This window comes from Convolutriloba macropyga, chromosome 3, assembly GCF_964194025.1.
Source record: "Convolutriloba macropyga chromosome 3, txConMacr16.3, whole genome shotgun sequence".
Taxonomy (NCBI): Eukaryota; Metazoa; Xenacoelomorpha; order Acoela; family Convolutidae; genus Convolutriloba; species Convolutriloba macropyga.
In genome coordinates, this window is record NC_134470.1 from 42460657 (window position 1) to 42482661 (window position 22005).

The window sequence follows — 22005 nt, forward strand, 5'->3', positions numbered from 1 at the left end:
AGAGACATTCAAACTGCAGCCAATCAAATTTCAACATTGTAATAATACTGCTCTTCAGAAAAACCGGAGGCGTTTTATCTTGTGGTTGTGGGACAGGTTGCTTAATGAACTGAGCCAAGTGGGTTGTTACAGCAAATTGTACGAAAAGCAAGAAACAAAGTGGGGATGTGTATATGTAGTAAAGCAATTTCGTTGCTCTTTTGTATTAAGTTTTAATTCGAAAAATTCCAGATCATCAATGTTGAAGGTGAATTGCTTGTTTCTTGTTGTGTCTGAGTGCTGTTGTCTCCGTAATGACTGTGCGGAGGTACAGGTGATGAGTACCACTGCTGTATGCTGTCCGAGGAAAACAACATTTCTTGTTGGCCATTTAGATGTCAGTTTTCTGCCATTCCGCAGCCACATCTGTCTTGTTGGAAATGTTGAAAGTTCAGATTTTGCAAGCTCTCGTAATTTGTCAATAAGTTCGTGTTGACTGTAGCAAGCAAAATACACATGCATCAAAAAAATTAGATTTAGACATTAAACTATTTCGTCAAGGTTTCGTATCAGATTTAGTCTGAAGCCGTGTAAACGACGTCGCGCTGCTGCTTCAAGCTTCCTGGCATACTCGCTTCTGCGTACGGACACGCGCTTCCTTATTAATTCAGGATGCAGCGTTTGGGTAGAGACATTTTGTAGTTTAAATTGAAGTGGAGTGGTGGGTGGGTTACGAAAAATACTACCATTTTGTAATGCAAATGTAGCTGAAATTGTGAGCGCTGCGGTTTTGCTTCCAGTTCAGTAAAGGAGGTAAAAGTTTATTGCCATTTCATTATTAGTTTTGCATTTTGGTTTCCTTTTAGAATTGGATTCGCATTTCTCGGTGGAATTTAAGTAGAACGGGAACATATTGAAAGTTATGATGTCATTTGCAAGGGACAGAGTAACTGAATACGAAGTAATAAAGTATTTCCCTAGCGTGGCATTGGGTTCTGATCATAAATTCAGAACAGCATCATTGACTGATCTTTCAAAAAAGTTATTCAGATTTATTTATGTGCAACGAGTTCAATCTGTTGCAGTGATATTTATCAACTTGATAGTTAATATAAACCGACTTTGGAGACTAGAAAATTGAGAATGAACGTTGAAAAGTTTGTGATTAACTATCAGTTCAGGATTCCTTATTGCGGGGAGAACGGCCGGCCAAACATGTAATTTGATAACGCCATGGCTCCGCTGTTCCGCATTGGGAATAAGTTTCAACTAGCAGGCCCGCAACGGCATAGCAAAATCATATCTTGACAGGTTTAAAAGAAATTAGGTTTCAACTTTAGACAATTAAAGTCTCATGCTCGAACCCATGCCCCTCGTTTAACAGCCACAGCTCTTACCGCTTCCGCTCTTCCGCTACCGACGCGTATCTTTTCCGTCCACTAATCTATTTAGCACCAACTTTTTGTTAAGCGACAATTTTGGCTTTGCTGTATTTAAGGAGCGCTATGAACTTGCAGATATTCTATACTGTTGCATAGTGCGTCTCAACACGCATGTACTACGATAGGTTTCAAGTTTAAGGAGCGTTAAAACACGCGAAGATTAGGAACTTATACCTAGTTCGATATCACTTAAATTATAATTAATGTATAGAACAATTATAACAATAGGACAATTATAACAAAGGAAGATAAAATATGAGTAAAGAGAATGGATTACAGAATGAACCAAAAACACAGTAAAGAACGAAAAGCAAAAATTACTAATTTTGCGCAAAAAATAGTAGCCAATTACGGCAACAACTGGGGCGCGGAACAATGCCCCTCGCCTTACAGCCATTGGTCTTATCCCTTACGCTACCAATGCGTATTAGTTTTGTCCATTACTCTTTCTATGTGCAGCCAAATTTTAGTCAATTGCGTTTCGGCTCGATTTTTTAGGCAGCATGCTTAATGAGCGCAAAATTATATGATGTTAAAAAGTTCAATTATGATGGTATAGCGCGTCTCAAAGCGAATGTGTAACGCTCGGTTGCAGCTTTTAGGACACTTAGAGCAAGTAAGATGGGAGCGCAATTAACCATTGCACTCAAAGTCAAGTGCCACATACATTTAAAAGATTAGATATATAGAAAAGGAAAAACGATTTAACAAAGAAAGATAAGAATTAAACAGAAAGAAAAAGGAAAGATAGAGAGAAGTGCATGATAAACAACAATTACCCCTTTTCTAATTAGGGCCAACAAAAACAATAGCAATTTTCTGCACCAACTTGGGCATGATCCTATGTCCCTTAATTAGCAGTCATAGCTCTGATATCTTACGCTGCCAATGCCTATTGCATTTGTCTTCCTCTTTCAACATCAGCAGTAATTTGTTCAATCGCTTTTTGGCTTTCTTATTCTTTCTATGGGGCTTTCTCAATCAGCGCAAAACAGGGCAGATAAAGAGCTTAAATATGACAAGAAAGAAAAAAGGCAAGAAAGGGAAAAAAGAGAAAAGAAAACCCAAAAGGGCAAGAAAGGGAAAAAAGAGAAAAGAAAACCCAAAAGGAGCGAAAAGGAACGCAAAAGAGAAACAGAAAAGCAACTTCCCATTTCTTCTGATCTGAAAATTATGCACCCTTTTCAATCCCTACTTTAACTCGAACCCTTGCTCTTCTCTTAACAGCCATCGGTCTCATCCTTTTCGCTACAGATCCGTAAATAATGCGTCTTTTTCCGGCCAGACTCAGGACTCAAACCCCTCGATTAACGGCCAATAGTTCCATCACTTACGCTACCGATGCCTATTGCTTACATCTAAATCATCAAATCACATCCATATCAAAATGTTTTTAGTCAGATTAGGCTGCTTATTTTTGAATTGCTGCATGCTTTCTGAGCGCAAAATATGGCAGTATAGCGAGCCTAAAAACGCAAGTATTAATGCAAGTAACGAAAACGGGAGCAAACAAAAAAACAGAAAAAGACGGAAAAGAAAAACAAGTAAGAAAAGAAAGACAAGTAAAATGAAAAGGCGAAAAAAGGAAGGAAAGAGCGAAAAAAAATGACGTGAGAAAAGGAAAAAGCAATAAAGACGAAAGATGAAGAAAGAGAAGAGACACACACAGAGAGAGAAAGAGAGGAGTGAGAAAGAAAGAAAGAAAGGAAAAGAAAAATGCAGAAAGAGATAGAGACAGCTAGAGTGAGAGAGAGACCCATGCCAATTGCTTAAAAGCCATAAGTCAAACACCTTACACTGCCGATGCCTGCTGCTGTCAATTGCACTTTATACACCAGCACATTTTTGCTCAATGGCTTTTTGTCTCGCTCGTTTTTGCTAACCTGCATGCTTAATGAGCTCAACATTTTGCTGATCAGGAGTCTAAGCATGGTGGTGCATGCTGCATGTTTAAGAACCGTTGAAACTTGTGAAGATAGGAGCGCCGATAAACATTGCGCTCAAGTGCGACTGAAATTTAATACAATGAGAAGGAGGGAAAGAAAAGGAGAAAGAAAAGATGAGGGAATGAAAAAAGAACGAAAAGAAGGTATAAGTAACAAATAAAAGCAACGAAATGAAGGGAGGAAAAGCCAACCAGCTCCCCAATTTTTATCCGAGTACATTATACATCATGCTCCTCCACTACTCAGGCTCGAACCCAAGCCCCTCGCCTCACAGTCATAAGTCTAATCCCTTGGGCTACCGATGCCTGTTGCTCGAGTCTATTGAACTGGCTACATTCGCAAAATTTCGGTCAAAGGCTTTTTGTCTCGCTTTTTTGTTGAGTTGCATGCTTGATGAGCACAAAAAAAATTGCAGATCACGAGCTTTTATCATGGTCTTAAAGGCTGCATGTTTAAGGATCGTTAAAAATGTGAAGATAGGAGCGGTGTAAACAATTGCGCTCAAGTGCGACTTGAATTTAAGATAATAGATAGAAAAAACTCAAGACACGAATTAAAGAGGAAGAAAACGAAAGCAAGAAAGAAAGACATGAGTGGATGAAAAAATACAATTACCCACCTTTTGGTTTAAAAAGAGCAGATTAGGAGCCAAGTTATGACAAAAGAGAAAGATTGGAGAGAAGGAGAGGAAAAAAGGAAAAGGAACGAAATAAAAGGAACAAAAAAGAACGAAAAAACAGAAAGCCAACTTCTCAATTTTGTAGTCCAGGAAATTATGCGTCTTTTTCCGCCTTTAATTAGACTCGAGTACCCGCACCTCGCTTGAGAGCCATTGCTCTTATCCTCTACGATTCCGATGCCTAATGCTCACACCATTTCGCATGCCTAATGCGCACACCTTTCTAATGAGCAAATTTTTGGTTAGTGGCTAATTGCCTCGCTTGTTTTTGCTATGCGGCACGCATTATGAGTGCAGAAAGTGAACAAAGTAGGAGCTTAAAAATGGCGATTTAGCGCGTCTCAAACAGCATGCATTACGCTAGGCTGCATGTTTAAGGACCGTTAAAAACTCGAGGTTGTTACAGCATTCGAGTAAGAATTAATATATAGATAGATGCTGGAATGAATGAACAAGAAGCAGATTTGAAGAGAGAATAACCCCACCTGATTACAACAAAACTTTTGACGACAAAATAAAAAATCAATAGAAGACCAGTAATAGCTCCGCTCAGCTGTCACGATCGCAGCTATCAATTAAGGGGAAGGAAATGAAAATTTCGGCTTTTTGGGCAATCAACTTTTATCTTTTTGCATCCATTTCTCACTGAATTTGCATCTGCGCTTTTTCGGTGACTAATTTGTCCTGCATCTCTGGCGCTTTTTCGGTGACTGACTCATCTTGCATCTCTGACATCTTCGACGCATTGGCACTCTAGGTGGAGAGATTTTTCGGTCACTGACTCTTTTCACATTTCGGTCAATGACTCTTTCTATCTGCTCTTTTTTCGAAGAGTGACCTTTTAGGAGACTTTTTTTGGTCATCGACCTCTCGCAATATCTTCTTTACCATGCTGCTCAAGAGCTCTTAAACATGCTCCTGGAGAGCTCTCAAACATCCTTTTTCGCCCTTCGTTAAACATGGTACCTTAGAAATTCATACAAATAATATATAGGATTGGTTTGGTTGTACATGTTTTGTTTCCAGTTACACATTTTAAGCAAGAATGTCATTTCCGGTTTTACAACATTTCATCATCATGACTTTTCTCGTTACAACTTTTGGAAACAAATAACTTACAAAAGGCGGTAAAACAATCAACGTAAGAAGTTTCTCCACTGGGCCCACAAAACCTAACCCTAAGCTGGTTGTGGTTTTGGGGTAGACATGCATAAGTTTAACTGCCGGTCTAGTTAATTTGCCTAAAGCGGTCTTAACCTTGCATGACCTAGCTGTGTAGTCGGGGCCGGTGAAAGTCCGTGTGAATCGTCCCATCGGCCACATTCCTCGTGGTGTAAACTCCTCAAAAAGCCATACATCACCCACTTCCAAAGCTGCTTCACGAGATGTCCACTTCTGTCGTTTGTTCAGCGAAGTAATAAACTCGGTTATCAGACTCTTCCAAATCTGCTGAAGTCTCTGCTTCACCTGTGTCCATGGCGAATTCTTCAACGTAAGTGTCTCGTTGAAAACGGTTCCAGGAACATTGCAGAATGGTCTTCCAACCAATAAGTGGTTCGGTGTAAGTGTGTTGTCGTCTTCGTGGTGGCTTCTGACGTGGGTGAGTGGACGCGAGTCGACAAGACACTCGGCTTCGCTGACGATCGTGGTGAAGACATCTGGGGTGAGTTTCGCGGAACCGAGGTTCAAGAGAAGAGCTCGTTTGACACACTGAACGAGTCTCTCACACACCCCACCGAAGTGAGGAGCAGAAGGGGGGTTAAGCTTCCATTCGACAGACCGGTTCAGTAGCTGACCTTTGATGTAGTCGTGGTCCAACATCAGTGGACTTCGTCTGATCTGCTTTCTTGCTACCAGAAAGTTGGATCCGTTGTCTGACAAGAACAAACGCGGTTGGCCGCGTCGAGCAAAGAAGCGTCGGATTGCTGTCAAACACTTGTCTGTGCTAAGGTCCTCTGCAACTTCCAGGTGAATTGCTCTTGTGACCAAACAAGTGAATTAGCAGATGTATGTTTTCACTTCTGCATATCGATGAACGACGGCAAACGGTCCCAGGTAGTCCACGCCGACATTGATGAAGACGAGTGGTGACTGCGTTTCCTGGAAACGAATGTTTGGCAGGTGTGCCATCGGTTGCAGTAGTCCCTGTGCTCGGAAGCGGCGACAGTCAAAACATTTGAAGTTCAAACTTCTCAGGAAGGCTCTGATTCCAAGGATGTGGCATCTCTGTTGTATGTAGTTGCGGGTATCCAACTCCAATGTGCATACAAATTTTGTGGCATTTCAGTGTGTATAATTGAACGTTGTGCTCTATTGAGTCCAGGATGATGGGGTGGTTGGCGTCAAAAGGCAGCGAGCTTCACTCTGTTCTGCCACCAACGCGAAGAACTCCACTTTCAAAGAAAGGGGACAAGCAGAGCAGACGATCTTTCTTTGACAAAAGCCTGTGTTGTTTGATGTCTTTGATGGCATCTCTGAAGGACTTTTCTCGCGATTTTGTGAAGAGATAATTTCGGGCACCATTATCGCATCGAGTTCTAGCTTGCCTCTTTGTTTTGATCTGAGATTCTTTATGAACCTTATGGCAGAACGCCATAGAGCGCATTAACTTCGTCCACTTTGAGAATCTGCTGACATCAATAATACATTCATCGATCGATGATTCCAATATGACGTTTGTCTTCTTGTTACCCAAGGCTTTCCTTGTTACTTCCAACGGCTTTCCAGATCACTTAAGAAAGCTGGAGGCGTTATCCAGAACACATTGATATCACAAGCTGGTATTCCACGGGAGACGTGGTCTGCGGGGTTGAGTTTTCTGCTGATGCGCTGCCACTTTGAAACGTCCGTGTTGTTGCCGATCTCTTGTACTCTATTTACAATAAAGGTTTTCACTTTGTCTTTGCTTTTGATCCAGGCAATGACAGCTTCACTGTCGCTCCACAAAGTGTCTTGAGGTAACTTGTATCGTTATCTGCTTGGAAACGAATTGCATTAGTCTCCATCCTAGCACTGCTGCTTGCAATTCAAGTTTCGGGATACTGATTTGCTTTAATGGCGCAACTTTAGCTCTAGCTATAACAAACCCAGTTGAAATGGTGTAAGCTGAATGATAATCTGACGTATATGACTGCTCCATAAGCCAGCTGTGAGGCATCACAGAAGCAATGTAACAGGTTTATTGGAGATGGCTCGTTCGGAGAAACAAAACATCATGGCAGTGCTATTTCAGGAATATTTAGATATTGCTCTATCCAAGTTTTTATTGATTTCTGTTTCTCATCTGACAGGAGATCATCCCATGCAAGTCCTTCTTTCCAAGTATCCTGAAAGATGATTGAGTGTAATCAATAATGGGGCAATGACTCCTAATGGATCGAACAAGCAGGCTGCATTGGAGGCTGTTAAGTGCAGCTGCTGATGACTCAGGTTGGCCTGAGTGGGCTGGCTGGCTGTTGGAGGACAGTAGTGGGGGTCTACTGCAAGGCGGTTCTGCTGGCAGAACACTCGAGGCCGTTGAGTGCAGCTGATGAAGAATCAGGCTGGCCGGAGTGGGCTGGCTGGCTGTTGGAGGGCAGTAGTGGGGGTCTATTGCAAGGCGGTTCTGCTGGCAGAACACTGGAGGCTGTTGAGTGCAGCTGCTGATGACCCAGGTTGGCCCGAGTGGGCTGGCTGGCTGTTGGAGGGCAGTAGTTGGGGTCTACTGCAAGTTGGTTCTGCTGGCAGAACACTGGAGGCTGTTGAGTGCAGCTGCTGATAACTGCGGTTGGCCTGAGTGGGCTGGCTGGCTGTTGGAGGGCAGTAGTGGGGGTCTAACGCAAGTTGGTTCTGCTGGCAGAACACTCGAGGCTGTTGAGTGCAGCTGCTGATGACTCAGGTTGGCCTGAGTGGGCTGGCTGGCTGTTGGAGGGCAGTAGTGGGGGTCTACTGCAAGGCGGTTCTGCTGGCAGAACACTGGAGGCTGTTGAGTGCAGCTGCTGATGACCCATGTTGGCCCGAGTGGGCTGGCTGGCTGTTGGAGAGCAGTAGTGGGGGTCTACTGCAAGTTGGTTCTGCTGACAGAACACTCGAGGCTGTTGAGTGCAGCTGCTGATGACTCAGGTTGGCCTGAGAGGGCTGGTTGGCTGTTGGAGGGCAATAGTGGGGGTCTACTGCAGGCTGGTTCTGCTGGCAGAACACTGGAGGCTGTTGGATGCAGCTGATGATGACTCAGGTTGTGCTGAATGGGCTGGCTGGCTGTTGGAGAGTAGTTAGTGGGGGTCTACTGCAAGTTGGCTCTGCTGACAGAACACTGGAGGCTGTTGAATGCAGCTGCTGATGACTCAGGTTGGCCTGAGTGGGCTGGCTGGCTGTTGGAGGGCAGTAGTGGGGGTCTACTGCAAGCTGGTTCTGCTGGCAGAACACAGGAGGCTGTTGAGTGCAGCTGCTGATGACTCAGGTTGGCCTGAGTGGGCTGACATCCTCGTTGTCTTGCTTGTTGATGAAATCTTTGTAAAGTGTTTCACCGGACAGGTATCTTGCTACTAAACATTTTTGAAAATGTTCAACAAAAACTAACCAAGAAAATCAGCTACGCGTGGTTGTTTAATTTTTATTTTTCGAACCGTTGCTACTAAACAATTCTATTTTGAATCGTTTGTTCAAAAAATAACCAAGAAAATCTACTTCGCGCTGTTGTTTATTTCAATTAAGAAATGTTGACAACAGGACTCAAATAGCTCAGAACAATAGGACTAATATAAGGTTTCAAAAATCCAGTATTTAGCTAATTTCAAACAATTGAAATGACAAAACTTAGATAACTCCTTATCCCTGGTGGTTGGGGAACTTAGGACCCGAAGGACAACCAAATTTACTATATCAATTCACTGAAATAGCAAAAAAACCTTATTTGGTTTACAGCCCTCAGTATTTGAAGGTGGTCAACTCCATTCTTCCATCTCTTTTGTCCATCTCAATGTCTTAATGTAGCACATACCAATCAAAATAACTTAAGCAAGAGATCCTGGGTTCGCTCACTGAGTTCCCAGGAGCGCCAAAATGATAACGCCATGGCTCCGCTGTTCCGCATTGGGAAGGGTGATAGGTCGTTATCTGTCTTGAGTCTTAGTTTTAAGTTTCAGTTAATTTGGTTGCACATGTTTTGTTTCAAGTTACACATTTTAAGCAAGAATATCATTTCCGGTTTTACAACATTTCATCATCATGACTTTTCTCGTTACAACTTTTGGAAACAAATCAACTTACAAAAGGCGGTAAAACACAATCGACGTAAGAAGTTAATCTCTAGCATTAACACCATTGGCGAATTCTAAAGAAGAAATCGTGCATTTGGATAATGGATTAATATAGGGCCCGAATGGTTGTGGGGACGAAAGCGAATTATTCAGGAATGTTTGTAGTTTAAAGGTGGGAAATGGTCAAGGTCCGTTGAATCAAGAATTGGCGTCGTATGCTGATTTGTATAATTCAATTGCGTGGACGTTTTATGTTGAGGGGCTGATGTCTGGTGGTCCCTGCGGTTTTCAGCAACATAAGCAGGGATGCTATTGTGCAGCGGAATAAATGGTGGACTGCAGCACATATCGAGAGTGTTGGTACTGACAGAATTTCGAAAACTTCTTGCGGGGAAGAATTGTTTCTGATTTGTAGGGGTTATCAGACTTCGAGGCATTTTGGTATCATGGGGATACCACAGCATTTTATGGATTTAATTAAAAGAGGCTCACACTCGTCTGCCTGTAAGTTGGAGAAGGATATTTGGTTTTTTATTCCAGCAAAAAACAATGTGATGTGTTAGCCGGCTTTGTGTGGACACGCTGTTTTAACGTTTACTGAAGCGTTGTTTTTACAACGGGTTGTGAGGCTCGGGACGATTCGAAAAAAAATGTTGTTGGGCGAACTTTTGGAGCGTGCATGAAAAAGTCGGTTTTGGCGTGCGTAAAGGGGTGACAAAAAGTTATTAAACCGAAAGCGAAAAAAAAGGCTTAAGAATGGGCAGTACAAAGGGGGACAATTACTGTTGATGCGAGTGATGTGACGGAGAATGTCCAAAGTTTGGTTAATATGGGAATTTAGGTTTGACGGCGAGTTCCCAGGAGCGCCAAAATGATAACGCCATGGCTCCGCTTTTCCGCATTGGGAAGGGTGATAGGTAGTTATCTGTCTTGAGTCTTAGCTTTAAGTTTCAATTAGTTTGGTTGCACATGTTTTGTTTCAAGTTACACATTTTAAGCAAGAATATCATTTCCGGTTTTACAATATTTCATCATCATGACTTTTCTCGTTACAACTTTTGGAAACAAATCAACTTACAAAAAGCGGTAAAACACAATCAACGTAAGAGGTTAATCTCTAGCATTAACACCATTGGCGAATTCTAAAGAAGAAATCGTGCATTTGGATAATGGATAAATATAGGGCTCGAATGGTTGTGGGGACGAAGGCGAATTATTCAGGAATGTTTGTGGTTTAAAGGTGGGAAATGGTCAAGGTCCGTTGAATCAAGAATTGGCGTCGTATGCTGATTTGTATAATTTAATTGCGTGGACGTTTTATGTTGAGGGGCTGATGTCTGGTGGTCCCTGCGGTTTTCAGCAAAATAAGAAGGGATGCTATTGTGCAGCGGAATAAATGGTGGACTGCAGCACATATCGAGATTGTTGGTACTGACAGAATTTCGAAAACTTCTTGCGAGGAAGAATTGTTTCTGATTTGTAGGAGTTATCAGACTTCGAGGGATTTTGGTATCATGGGGATACCGCAGTATTTTATGGATTTAATTAAAAGTGGCTCACACCCGTCTGCCTGTAAGTTGGAGAAGGATATTTGGTTTTTATTCCAGCAAAACACAATGTGATGTGTTAGCCGGCTGCGTGGGCACGCTGTTTTAACGTTTACTTAAGCGTTGTTTTAACAACGGGTTGTGAGGCTCGGGACGATTCGAATAAAATTGTTGTTGGGCTCACTTTTGGAGCGTGCGTAAAAAATTCGGTTTTGGCGTGCGTAAAGGGGTGACAAAAAAGTTATTAAACCGAAAGTGAATAAAAGGGCTTAAGAATGGGCAGTACAAAGGGGGACAATTACTGTTGATGCGAGTGATGTGAGGGAGAATGTTCAAAGTTTGGTTAAAATGGGAATTTCGGTTTGACGGCGAATAAAGAAATTAGAAAGAAATGAGGTGGGAAAAGGTGAGAAGACAACCAATTCATGCGAGTGTGAGATATTGTGTATACCTTCCTTCCTCCCCAGGATACTTCAACGGATTAACTAAAGTTTTTTTCGGAATGAGGGCGCGAACTCATTGCCAGTTTTCGTGACAATTAGTAAGTTTGAACTCGTGCCCTTTCAAAGACTTCGTGGGAATAGGTGTGGTTTATGTTCTGAACGGACGTCAAGTGTCTTGGTTGCAATAGTTGTGTTGGTTTGTTCTGAGAAATATTTTCCAAGTTTTTTGACAAATTTTTCCTGGTCGGGTATTTGTTGAGAAGTGTCAAAAATGGAGGATTCAAAAGCATGTTCCTCGTTGCGAGGAAAAGTTTTGGGGTTGAATTTAGCTTAAATTGCTTATTAAAAAAGCGTATTACAATGTTTATTCACAAGTTGTGACTCACCAGAGAAATGTGTAAATAAAAGGAAAAATATTAAAATGGACAATATGGATTAAAGTTTATTGTTGGACAAAATTCAGTAAGTAAGGGAATATCTAAAACACAGATTAATGGTTAAAAAAGAAAAGACTCATGAATCATACTGAGATGATTTTTTTCTCCAAAGGAAATAATTTGCAAACGATGCACGGATATCACGCGGGTCAATAAATGTAGTCTTATTTAGTGATTGTCTTTTAGAGCAATTTTGGTTGCACTGTATCATAACTCCGCTGCCATTTTTATTGAGGTTTCTTCTTTCCAAATATTTATTACCACTAACAAAGTAATTTCTTGTTCATCGTTTTCCGATAAACAGATTTCCGCCGTCAGGCAGAGGAAGTCTGGTTGACAATCCAGACTCAGCACAAATGACTCAAAAAATTTTAAAGTGACCTAACAATAACGTGGAGTGCATTCATTGAATTATGAGCATTAGTTCGACGTATATTACAATTTAGAGGAGAGTTCATTTTACTAAAAGTTTGTTCGCACTTTGTTCACTCCGAAAAGTTAAATCTTTTGAAACGTTCACATTTATGTCCGGAACCTTTGCTTGCTCGCTGCCAATAACAGATTTTGAATAGAAAAACCAGTCTTCGACGTTTTGAAAAGAGTAATTTACGAATACACCGCCGTCGAACAGTCTATTAATTCTAATGACTCGATTGTCATTAATTCATTTAAAAAAAGCTCCTTCCCGGAGCCAGACGTCAGATATCCTTTTGATCTTTTTCATCAGATGCAAAAAGTTGATCCTAGCTTTGCTTGAGTCCAAGATTTTGATTCCCCCAAACTTTTGCGAGCTTTCGAGATTTATCCTGTTTTTCAGTAAATCAATTTCCTTAACTCCTCGAGTGGACCACAATTGGTTTTGCTGGTTATCTAGAAGGCAAACGATGCGAAACCGAGATGTTTCTTTCATCCACTACAGCCGCCTATGCTAATTCTAGAACCTGAAATGGTTTGATCGTATATTTTTTCTCAAATCACTTTAACATTAAAATTATTTTAACATTTTCCCGTCTGCTGTATGTTTCGAGGTTTCTGACATTGTTTTCAATGTGGCTTTTGTTGTTCCCAGGTTAGTCTTTTCTCAACTCTGCTTTCGAATTTCTCCTTTTTCTCATCATTGATACTATTAATTGTTTGTTGGATTTCTTTTCGCATTGTTTCCAGCAGTTTAGGCATGAGCTTTACCGTAGAAGTTTTGAAACACACATCTACTGCTTTGAGAAGATCTGAACTTTCGTCTAATTCACCTAATGGACTTAGTGTACTGCTATTCCGTTTGGTTTAATTTGAGAGCGGATTTCTACCCGTCTGTGGCGTTTGTCCGTGGTATTTCAACTGTGGTATACTTTCAGCGTGAACATTTTCCAGCTCATGTTCTTCAAAATGTTCGCTATCATTATTGTCGATTCATTTCTCCATCTCAGATTAACGGCTACGCAATTACAGTTATTACGCAATTCTATTACAGTATAGATTTCACGGCCTACATCAGTTCCAACAAACAACTCTGAAGATCTGACAAGGAGGTAGAGAACAAAAAATCAGCGGAAATTTTAACTTTGACAATATACCTAGTTCATCGAGCGAAAAGCAGGTGATAAATTATCATTATCGAAATAAAACGAAGTCCAAGTCAATGAAATTTCAAGATCCGAGCAAAATAGTTAAGCATCTTTTAATCACAATTTTGACCATTTCATTTGTTTTTTCTTCCTTGATTTCGACAGGTTTTTAAGTACTAGTCTATTTAATCTGGTTTTATGACGCAGCGTCGTTTCTAATTGATTTCGATCGAAACCTTTAAGCGAATTTTCGAAAGTTGAGCTTGATAGATGACGCTTCACAAATAATTGTAGTAACTTTTCTTCTACAAGTTTATCGAAAAATCAGGAGTTCCTGTTGTACTTTATCTTATTGAATAGTTTAGGATTCGCGTTGCGAATACTTTGTCTCAAGAATGTGTTAGGAATTGCTGAGCGAATACACAACTAATTGTGTTTTACGAATTCTGATTGTTGGAAACGCGGTGCGAATCCACTGCTAAGTTCAACTCAGGAATATGAAGAGCGTTTGCAGAGTAACTTGAATTCAGACTGTATTAGTGAGATTATGATTAATTATAATAAACTAGCATGAACAAAAATATGAAATAAATTAGTAGACTAACGGGAATATTAATATAGGTGAATAAATAGGAGTCATGACTTTTAGTTATAAAAACACATGATATAATTATAGATATAGAGGATAACTAATTTAGTACACATAAAGGTTTCGATATATATTTAGGTATCCATACGTATCACAATTCCCTCGTGACAAAAAAAAAATTTAATGTATTTACAATTTTTTTTTCGAGTGGGATGAACATAACTCAAAATTGTAGAGGTAATGCAAATGTTAAATTTAAGAATAGCAACGATTAAAATTTAAGTATATGCGAGGCTTATAAGTCTGAGGACTTTCAATCGTACATGGGTTGTGTATGCTAATGAATGTAAATTATCACCACTTGACAGACAATTACAGCACATAAAATTCTAAATGTTCAATAATTTTGGAATCGTAAAGCGAATACGCTTCAAAATTCTCAACATGTAAACTGAATACATTACACTGAATAATTTAAGTGCACACACAGTAATAAATGGATTTGCAGGGCGAATACTTGAATGAATTTAAGACTAACAATTGAAGAGCAACTGTAATAAATTAAAAGCAAGGTTAACATTAAAATTGGATTAAAGAAGCGAGAACAAGACTAAATAAGTGATTGGAGTTTATGACAGTTTTACTGAGTTTTTGGCTTAAATTTCATTTTCTGCATCCCAAACAGATAGTTCTCTTTCTTGTTCGTATTCGTGCTATCTAACTCGTGAATCTGGTGGCGAAACTTGGCCAATTTGAATGTCCGGTCTTGGGGGAGAGGGGATTCTTGAATGTTCCGCACTTTGAATCATGGCTACCACTGTATTCGCGTTTGCTGCATCCTTCTTCTCTTTTTTCGATTTGCGTTGTTGCTGTTTGCCTGAACTAGTAGAGGTCAGAGAACTGGTTGGTGAAATATCCGCGTCTGTGAAGCCGTAAAATTGGGGCCGATTTCGTTTTCGGGTTCCTTGTTGTTTTTGCGGGTCGGAATGTGTTTCTTGATTCTGCTGATTTTGAGAAGACATCTGTGGAGCGGGTACTATTGATATCAGTTGTTGTCCCTGAGCTGTCGCGTTATCATTGTCGTTGATTGAAGCTGCATTTCGACGTCGTTTGGGCTGCGGTTTTGCAGGTTTGCGTACGGTGAGGGCTCGAGAAACGTTTGAGTTGACAGAGGAAACAACTGAAGTAGTGTCTCGATGTCGGTGTCAAATTTTGATTTCCCCTCGCTTTTGCTTTTTGATGTCGTTGCTGTGTTTGGCAATCTTTACTTCTGTTGTTTGCTCATAAGGCGCAGGACGCCTTTGTGCGTATGCCCAGAGATTAGTGGATCTTTCAGCTTTGGTGCCAAACTTTGCCAAATCACTATCTCTGACTTTAACTGGTGATCGCCCTGGTTCGTTAATTATTGTTGTCGGAATGGGGTTCGTGAGTTTGGGGTGTAATATGAACCGCGATTCCTTATTGTCGGAGTCACGATATCGGAGGCCTGCATCTTGTTGTGCCTTGTTCATCGCTGTCTCAATTTCCAGATCGCTTATCTCAGGGTTGACCCATCCAGCATCATCGAGGTATTTGTCTACAGGAACTGTATCAGCATCTAAATAGTGATTAATAATTTTTTCATATGTTAATTTTAAACTTGATGGACATGTGCTAATATTGCGCAAAGGAGTATTCACCAGGCGACCAAAATGAGCTTCAAACGGAGTTATCTGTGTTGTTTTCTGTCTTGTTATTCGTAAGTCAGAAATTATTTGTTTAATTGCTTTAGATGTTGAAAATGAATCTTTATTTTCAGTTTTCATACAGGATAACCGCCGTTTAATTGTCCGTATCATTCGCTCCACTAATCCAATTGCTCTATGATCTCCGACCGGCGCGTCGAGAATGTTAATATTATTTTCATTACAGTAATTTGTAACTTGTTTACCTACTAAACAAGTGGCTTGATCTAAACGGATTGTTCAAGGAATTCCATGAGTATAAGCGTAATCGCGGAGAAATTTTACCACATTTGTCCCATTTGCATGTTCAAAAATTCGAGCTGTCGGATACTTTGAATAACGATCAATACATGCCAAAAAGTAAATATCTTTATCTTTGTCATTTGTTATCGGACCCCCAAAGTCAATTTGAATTTCTTCATTTGGTTCTTGACAAGCCTTATGCGGATACTATTTAGATTTTGGTATAACAGGTTTTAAATTCTTACCAATGTCTGTACACGGAACGCAATCTGATGCTTTGGCTAGAATCTCTATGCATATAGGGCCACCATGCATACTGCGATAGTGAAATCATGCCCCAACTACCAGGGTGGGTCATGTGAATGGATTCCAGTACCGCTTCCTTTATCGAATTGGGTATGGCGACGCGCTCGTCAACACACAAGCAACCGGACCTCACGTGAAGGTCCTTCCAAAATGAATGTATGTAAGAGCTGACTTCTTTACAGCGGTTCTCGTCGTCTTGGAGGACACAATCTCTAATTTTCTTTAATACTGCGTCCTTACTTGTTAGGACCGCTAGGAATGATTTTGTAAATAGTTGATTTATATTACTTTCAAAGATTTCCTCTTTGGACAATTCAATGTCTTGAATTTCGGGTGATGATGAAATTGGGGTATGAATGTAAGGGCTCGTGCTAGTTGTCGCTATTGGGGTTGATTGAGTGCGGAAAGTTAATTCGGGAGCAGTAGCAGGAGTTGGGGGGTTAGATTGAGGCACTTCTTTTGCAGACATTATTATGTGGTTTACTTTATTTTCTGCTTTTGCGGCTAAATTACAATTAAAATTATTTGACTGGATTTGCGATGCGGATGCAGTAGTGTTTTGAATCAATTGATTCGCACGGCAATTAAAGTTAGAAATGAATTCGGAATTATAATTATTTACTAGTGTTCGAGTAATGAGTGGATTAATTGAGGCATTTGAATTATGCGTGATAATTTTAGCAGGTTTGCAAAAGTGGACGCGCGTCTTGTTTACTTGTTGCTTATAATTACTGGCTATGTGCCGCTTTTGGAAAGGAATTTTATTCACGTGACTAAATGAAGATGTAATTGCGTCGCGAATACGGGAAATTGTTGCTACCATGAATTCCTCATCGTATTGATTGACACTTTTAGCGTTTCGAATTGGTTGTCGCGAAATATAATCAACTAAGCCCATTCTAGTACCAGGAATATGTTCAATGTTAAAATCAAATGGTAACAAACGGTCAATCCATCGTGTTAATCTACTGTTGTAGGAATTATTAGAGCGGTGTGATTTTAAGACTGAAAGAAGTGCTCTGTGATCTGTTAGAACTGTGAAAGTCTTCCCAAATAGATAATATTTAAAATATTCAATGGCCCAAACCACCCCAAGTAATTCGAGTTCATTTATACTATAGCGTTCTTCATTGCTGTTAAGAAAACGAGATGCAAAAGCTACTGTTTTCCACCCTTCACAATCTAATTGTTCAAGTGCAGCGCCTAAGCCTTGACGGGATGCGTCGCATTTGATTCGCGTTTCCAGTGTTGGGTTAAAATGAGTATTTTCTGTAGCGTTTGCAATAACAGTTTTGATGTGTTCAAAATGTAATTGATGATTTTCATTCCAAATAAATTTTTCGTTTTTCTTTAATAAGGGCCGAAGAGGGTGGCATATTTTGGCAAGATTAGGTATAAATTTACTTAAATGATGAACGCTACCTAAGAATGACCGTAATTGTTTCAATGTTTTTGGAGCTTTGATTTCCGCAATTGCCGCTGTTTTAGATTCTATAGGTTTAACACCACTTTGTGAGAATGTGAAGCCAAGCCAATTTATTTGATGTTTTGCGAAGTGACATTTGCTTAAATTAATTCTAAGGTTATCCGCTTCGAGTTTTTGCAGACATTTGTACACGTATTTGAGGTGCGATTCCTTGGTGCCTTTGCTAACTACAATCATCCAGAAAACAGTATGTGTTAGTCAGCCCAACCAATGTGTAATCCATTGCCTTTTGAAACTCGGCCGGCATATCCGTAAGGCCATAAAATCCCGTTTTAAAACGATACGTACCTGTTGCTTCGCCGCAAATGATATTAAAATTACAATGACGTGCGGTATCCGGATGCAGCTTTAGTTGGCTATAGGCATATTTTAAATCGATCGTTGAAAAATAGACATTATCTCCCAGATTTGAATTATTAATGTGTTGTGAAATTGAATCGATAAGACTATCTATATTTGGCATTTGATACTTGTTTTTGTGAATCGCTTTCTTTAATATTTTTGAATCGAGAGCTAATTTTACAGATTTGTCCTTTTTGACCGTAATCACAATGGGAGAAATGAAGTTTTTATCCGAACATTCTTGTAGTTTTTCAATTTTCAATGTGTCCCTGTTCAGAAAGTTTCTTTAGCTCAGCGGATACTTTGTCTAATAAGTTTATAGGAACACGGCGGCCTTTTTGATGTGATGGAGTATAATGTTTGTGGAATTTTGAATGAACTGTATGTACTTTGGACTTACCAATTCTGGAGATTAGGTCAGGATAATCAGTAGCAATCTGTTTTTTGATTGGGCAATATTCTTGATCTACCTGATTGATTGTTATATGATTATTTGATTGTTGTATTGAGAGTCCAAGAGCTGGAAACAAATCTCTACCCAATAGAGAACGATGTCCATCCGCCACTACTTGAATTTCTATTGGATTCGCATACCAATTGCTGCTTTGAATTGAAGTTTGGAGAATGCCCACCGTATGAATAGGCTCGTTTGAAAATGTTTTCAATTGTTTAGGATTCGCTTCCACTTCGATTTCGAGTCATGGGAAATGATGGAGTTCGCCAAGGATTCATTTATTATTGTGCATACGCTGCCCGAATCCACCAAAAAATTTGCTGATGTATTGCTGAAAGTTACAGGAAGATTGATTGCGTCCACCGAAGTTGTGAAATCTGTTGAAGATACTACTGCTACACAATTATCTTCATCTGAAGAATAGTTTGACTCCAGATCAGGATCAAAATTGGCCGAAATTTGATTGACATCTTCATTTTGATCATCTTTTTCTACGTTATTGACCCGCGGCTTAGGTTTTGGGTACAAATTAGGGTCTTTAGGTTTGCGACAAACCTTTGCGAAGTGGTTTTCAATACCACAGTTATTGCATCTTTTTCCCCGAGCGGGACATTTATTACGGTGGTCAGAGGTCCAACTAGATCCACAGAAATGACAGGTTGTAGGCTTTTTCCGTACTGTTGCTTTCATATTGGAGAAATGGGTAGCACTCGCGATGCGCATCCGTTGCACTTGGTTAACAGTTGAATGTGACTCGGTTTTACTTGCATTCATTTTTAGTTGGTTGAGCGTACCCATCTCGATATTAATTGCTATTGCCAATGCTTTTTCCGGGTCTACTGTTTCTTTAAGAAGCTCCTTTTGAATGTCTTCATTTTGCATGTTCGCGATAAAGACTTCCCGGATGATAGTGTCTCCTTTATCTCCTAGATCACAGTTTTCCGAAAGTTCTTTGCGATGTCCATAGAACTTCTCAATAGGTTCTCCCTTCTGCTGTTTTCGTGTGAGGAAGAGGTATCTATCGAAGGTTATATTATGGATCCGAATGAAAGTTGTATTTAGAACATCCCAAAGATCCTTCGTTGAGATTGTTTCGAGATTGACGGTCGAATTCTTTGAGTTGAATACGCGCCGCCCTTCCATGCCTAAGCTCAAGTACATCACAGAAGATGCTTTCCGATCACATAACTTCCACGGTTTGTCACCGCAAAGTATGCCGACTGCTATAACACGTTGACACTGATTTTTCCACGCTGTTTTTGCCTGCTCATTGCGGGTACGTCGGTCTCGCTCTGATTGTGCCGTCGGGTTGTCAACTGCGTCCTCATATGCTGGTTCAAGAGGCAAGAGAACATGTTCTGGAGGGTCCACCAAGAGGAGGTCCACTTCAATTCCTTCTCGGGCGAGGATTGCGAGTTTCAATTGTATTCTCCAATACTCCCAGCGGATTGGGGGTTCTTGTGTCGCCTTTTCCCAAAAGGGTTGAATTCCAAGTGGGGATTTGCCGCTGTCCTTTGTCGCTGACTGCGCCATGTTGTACTTTATCTTATTGAATAGTTTAGGATTCGCGTTGCGAATACTTTGTCTCAAGAATGTGTTAGGAATTGCTGAGCGAATACACAACTAATTGTGTTTTACGAATTCTGATCCTTGGAAACGCGGTGCGAATCCACTGCTAAGTTTAACTCAGGAATATGAAGAGCGTTTGCAGAGTAACTTGAATTCAGACTGTATTAGTGAGATTATGATTACTTATAATAAACTAGCATGAACAAAAATATGAAATAATTTAGTAGACTAACGGGAATATTAATATAGGTGAATAAATAGGAGTCATGATTTTTAGTTATAAAAACACATGATATAATTATAGATATAGAGGATAACTAATTTAGTTCACATAAAGGTTTCGATATATATTTAGGTATCCATACGTATCACAGTTCCGGAACGCCAGTTATATACAATGGCTTTGATTCGTCTCTGGTGCTGCTTGAGTATATCAATCAATTCCTCAGGGGGAATTCACAATATCATGCCAAATAACTCTATCATTAAGGGTTACCTTTTCAAGATAATTTCCAATGTTTTGGCTGGTACGTCGGCTATTAGGGTTAAAGCTCAATCTTTTTTCTGGCATATGTCTGGCCGATAACAATAAATTTCCTTATTACACTATGGGCTGTCCTTGTAGTGGCTTTCTGAAGACAACTTGCTCCAATTATTAGAACCATTATTGAAATTCCATGCCTCGCTGCCTTAAATACACATGTGACAAACTTATCAAATATTTCTATTTCATAAGTTTATCACAACAATTAGGCCAATAAACCTTATTTAGAGAGGCCCGTTAGCTGAACCAGTCTCAGTTTGGATTGCGTTTGTAGAAAGCTTACTGATTAAATAATACAGAAATGGTTGCCTACATATGCCAGCGTGGTATGCAACAGCAGAGATTCCATTGCTGTTCAGTTCCTCAGCCACCTCCTGGCACTCTTGCCTGGATAGACAGTACACAATGCCACACTGATCCCGAAACTCAGCCCTGATTCTCATTGCCATCTGCTCCACTAACTCGTTCTTGCCCTTCTTTGCACGCACCTAAGACAACTTATAGTCAAAAATCAAGCGATGGGCGGGGCTTAGAGGGCTGGACAGGTGGGTCCAGATCGCCATGTGGGAGAGGGTAGACGGGGGGAATGGTGGTGGGGGGAGTGTTACTGGAGAGGGGGTCTAACTCATAAAAATAAGAACCGCCCTCCACGCCATAAATTGATGTCTCCTCAACAGCTCCGGCGAATCGCATATTTAGAGAAAATTAAGTCGTTAACAGCCACTTGATTCCCTCTGGACTTTAACTGTTTATCTCGTTTTTGAAGTCGAAAAATTAAAAATGTTCGAAGTTAAAAATTGTCAAAAAATCTGTCAAGCAAAAAATTGCATTAAAAAGACCGCAAGACTGACGTAATTTCTACAAACTTCGCTTGAGAGCAATTTAAAAAGACAAGCCGAACACATCTCATAGAATCGAAAACATAAACCGACTTATCTCAGAAATTGATCTCGAACGACAGGCGGGACAATTTAATTGAAAGGGTGCTATAGTCTAGATAGTTTTCATTGGTGCAACAAATTCCAACTAAAATAAACGGACCTTGCGCTAGCTTATCGGATAACCGCTTTTGCTTTAGTAAGGGACTTAATTTCTGAATTCGAGCAATTTAGGCCACTCAAAAATCGAGAAGGCAAACGTGAAAAAGTCACTCGAGCAGTAAAATCGAAAAAAAAGTTCTAGAAAAATAGCACAAGGACGGCCAAGCAGAATACTTGCATAAAAACAACGGTCTACAATTACTGCTTCAAACTTCGTTCGAGAGCAATTGAAAAGTACTAGCAAAACAGTTCAGATGAAAGCAGATCAAAGACTTAAGAAACACGAAACACAAGAGAGATATAGAGACAGTAGTATCAACACGCGCCTTTAAATTGCTTTCGATTTCAACAAGAAAGACAAAAAAACTCTATTGTACACTGACTCTAGCACCCTAGATTGATCCCCCACCAAAATTTTTAAAAATTGTTGGCTGTT

General features: G+C 40.2%; 1 protein-coding gene across 2 annotated transcripts in view; it reads right to left on the reverse strand.

Annotated features, from left to right (window-relative positions):
• LOC142336214 (uncharacterized) overlaps positions 1-22005 on the reverse strand; it is a 352380-nt gene that overhangs the window by 64333 nt on the left and 266042 nt on the right. For both annotated transcript variants that reach the window (XM_075384882.1, XM_075384881.1), the window contains exon 9: positions 20843-21017. In XM_075384882.1, the coding sequence (XP_075240997.1) occupies positions 20843-21017 (175 nt within the window). The remainder of the gene's footprint in view (positions 1-20842; positions 21018-22005) is intronic.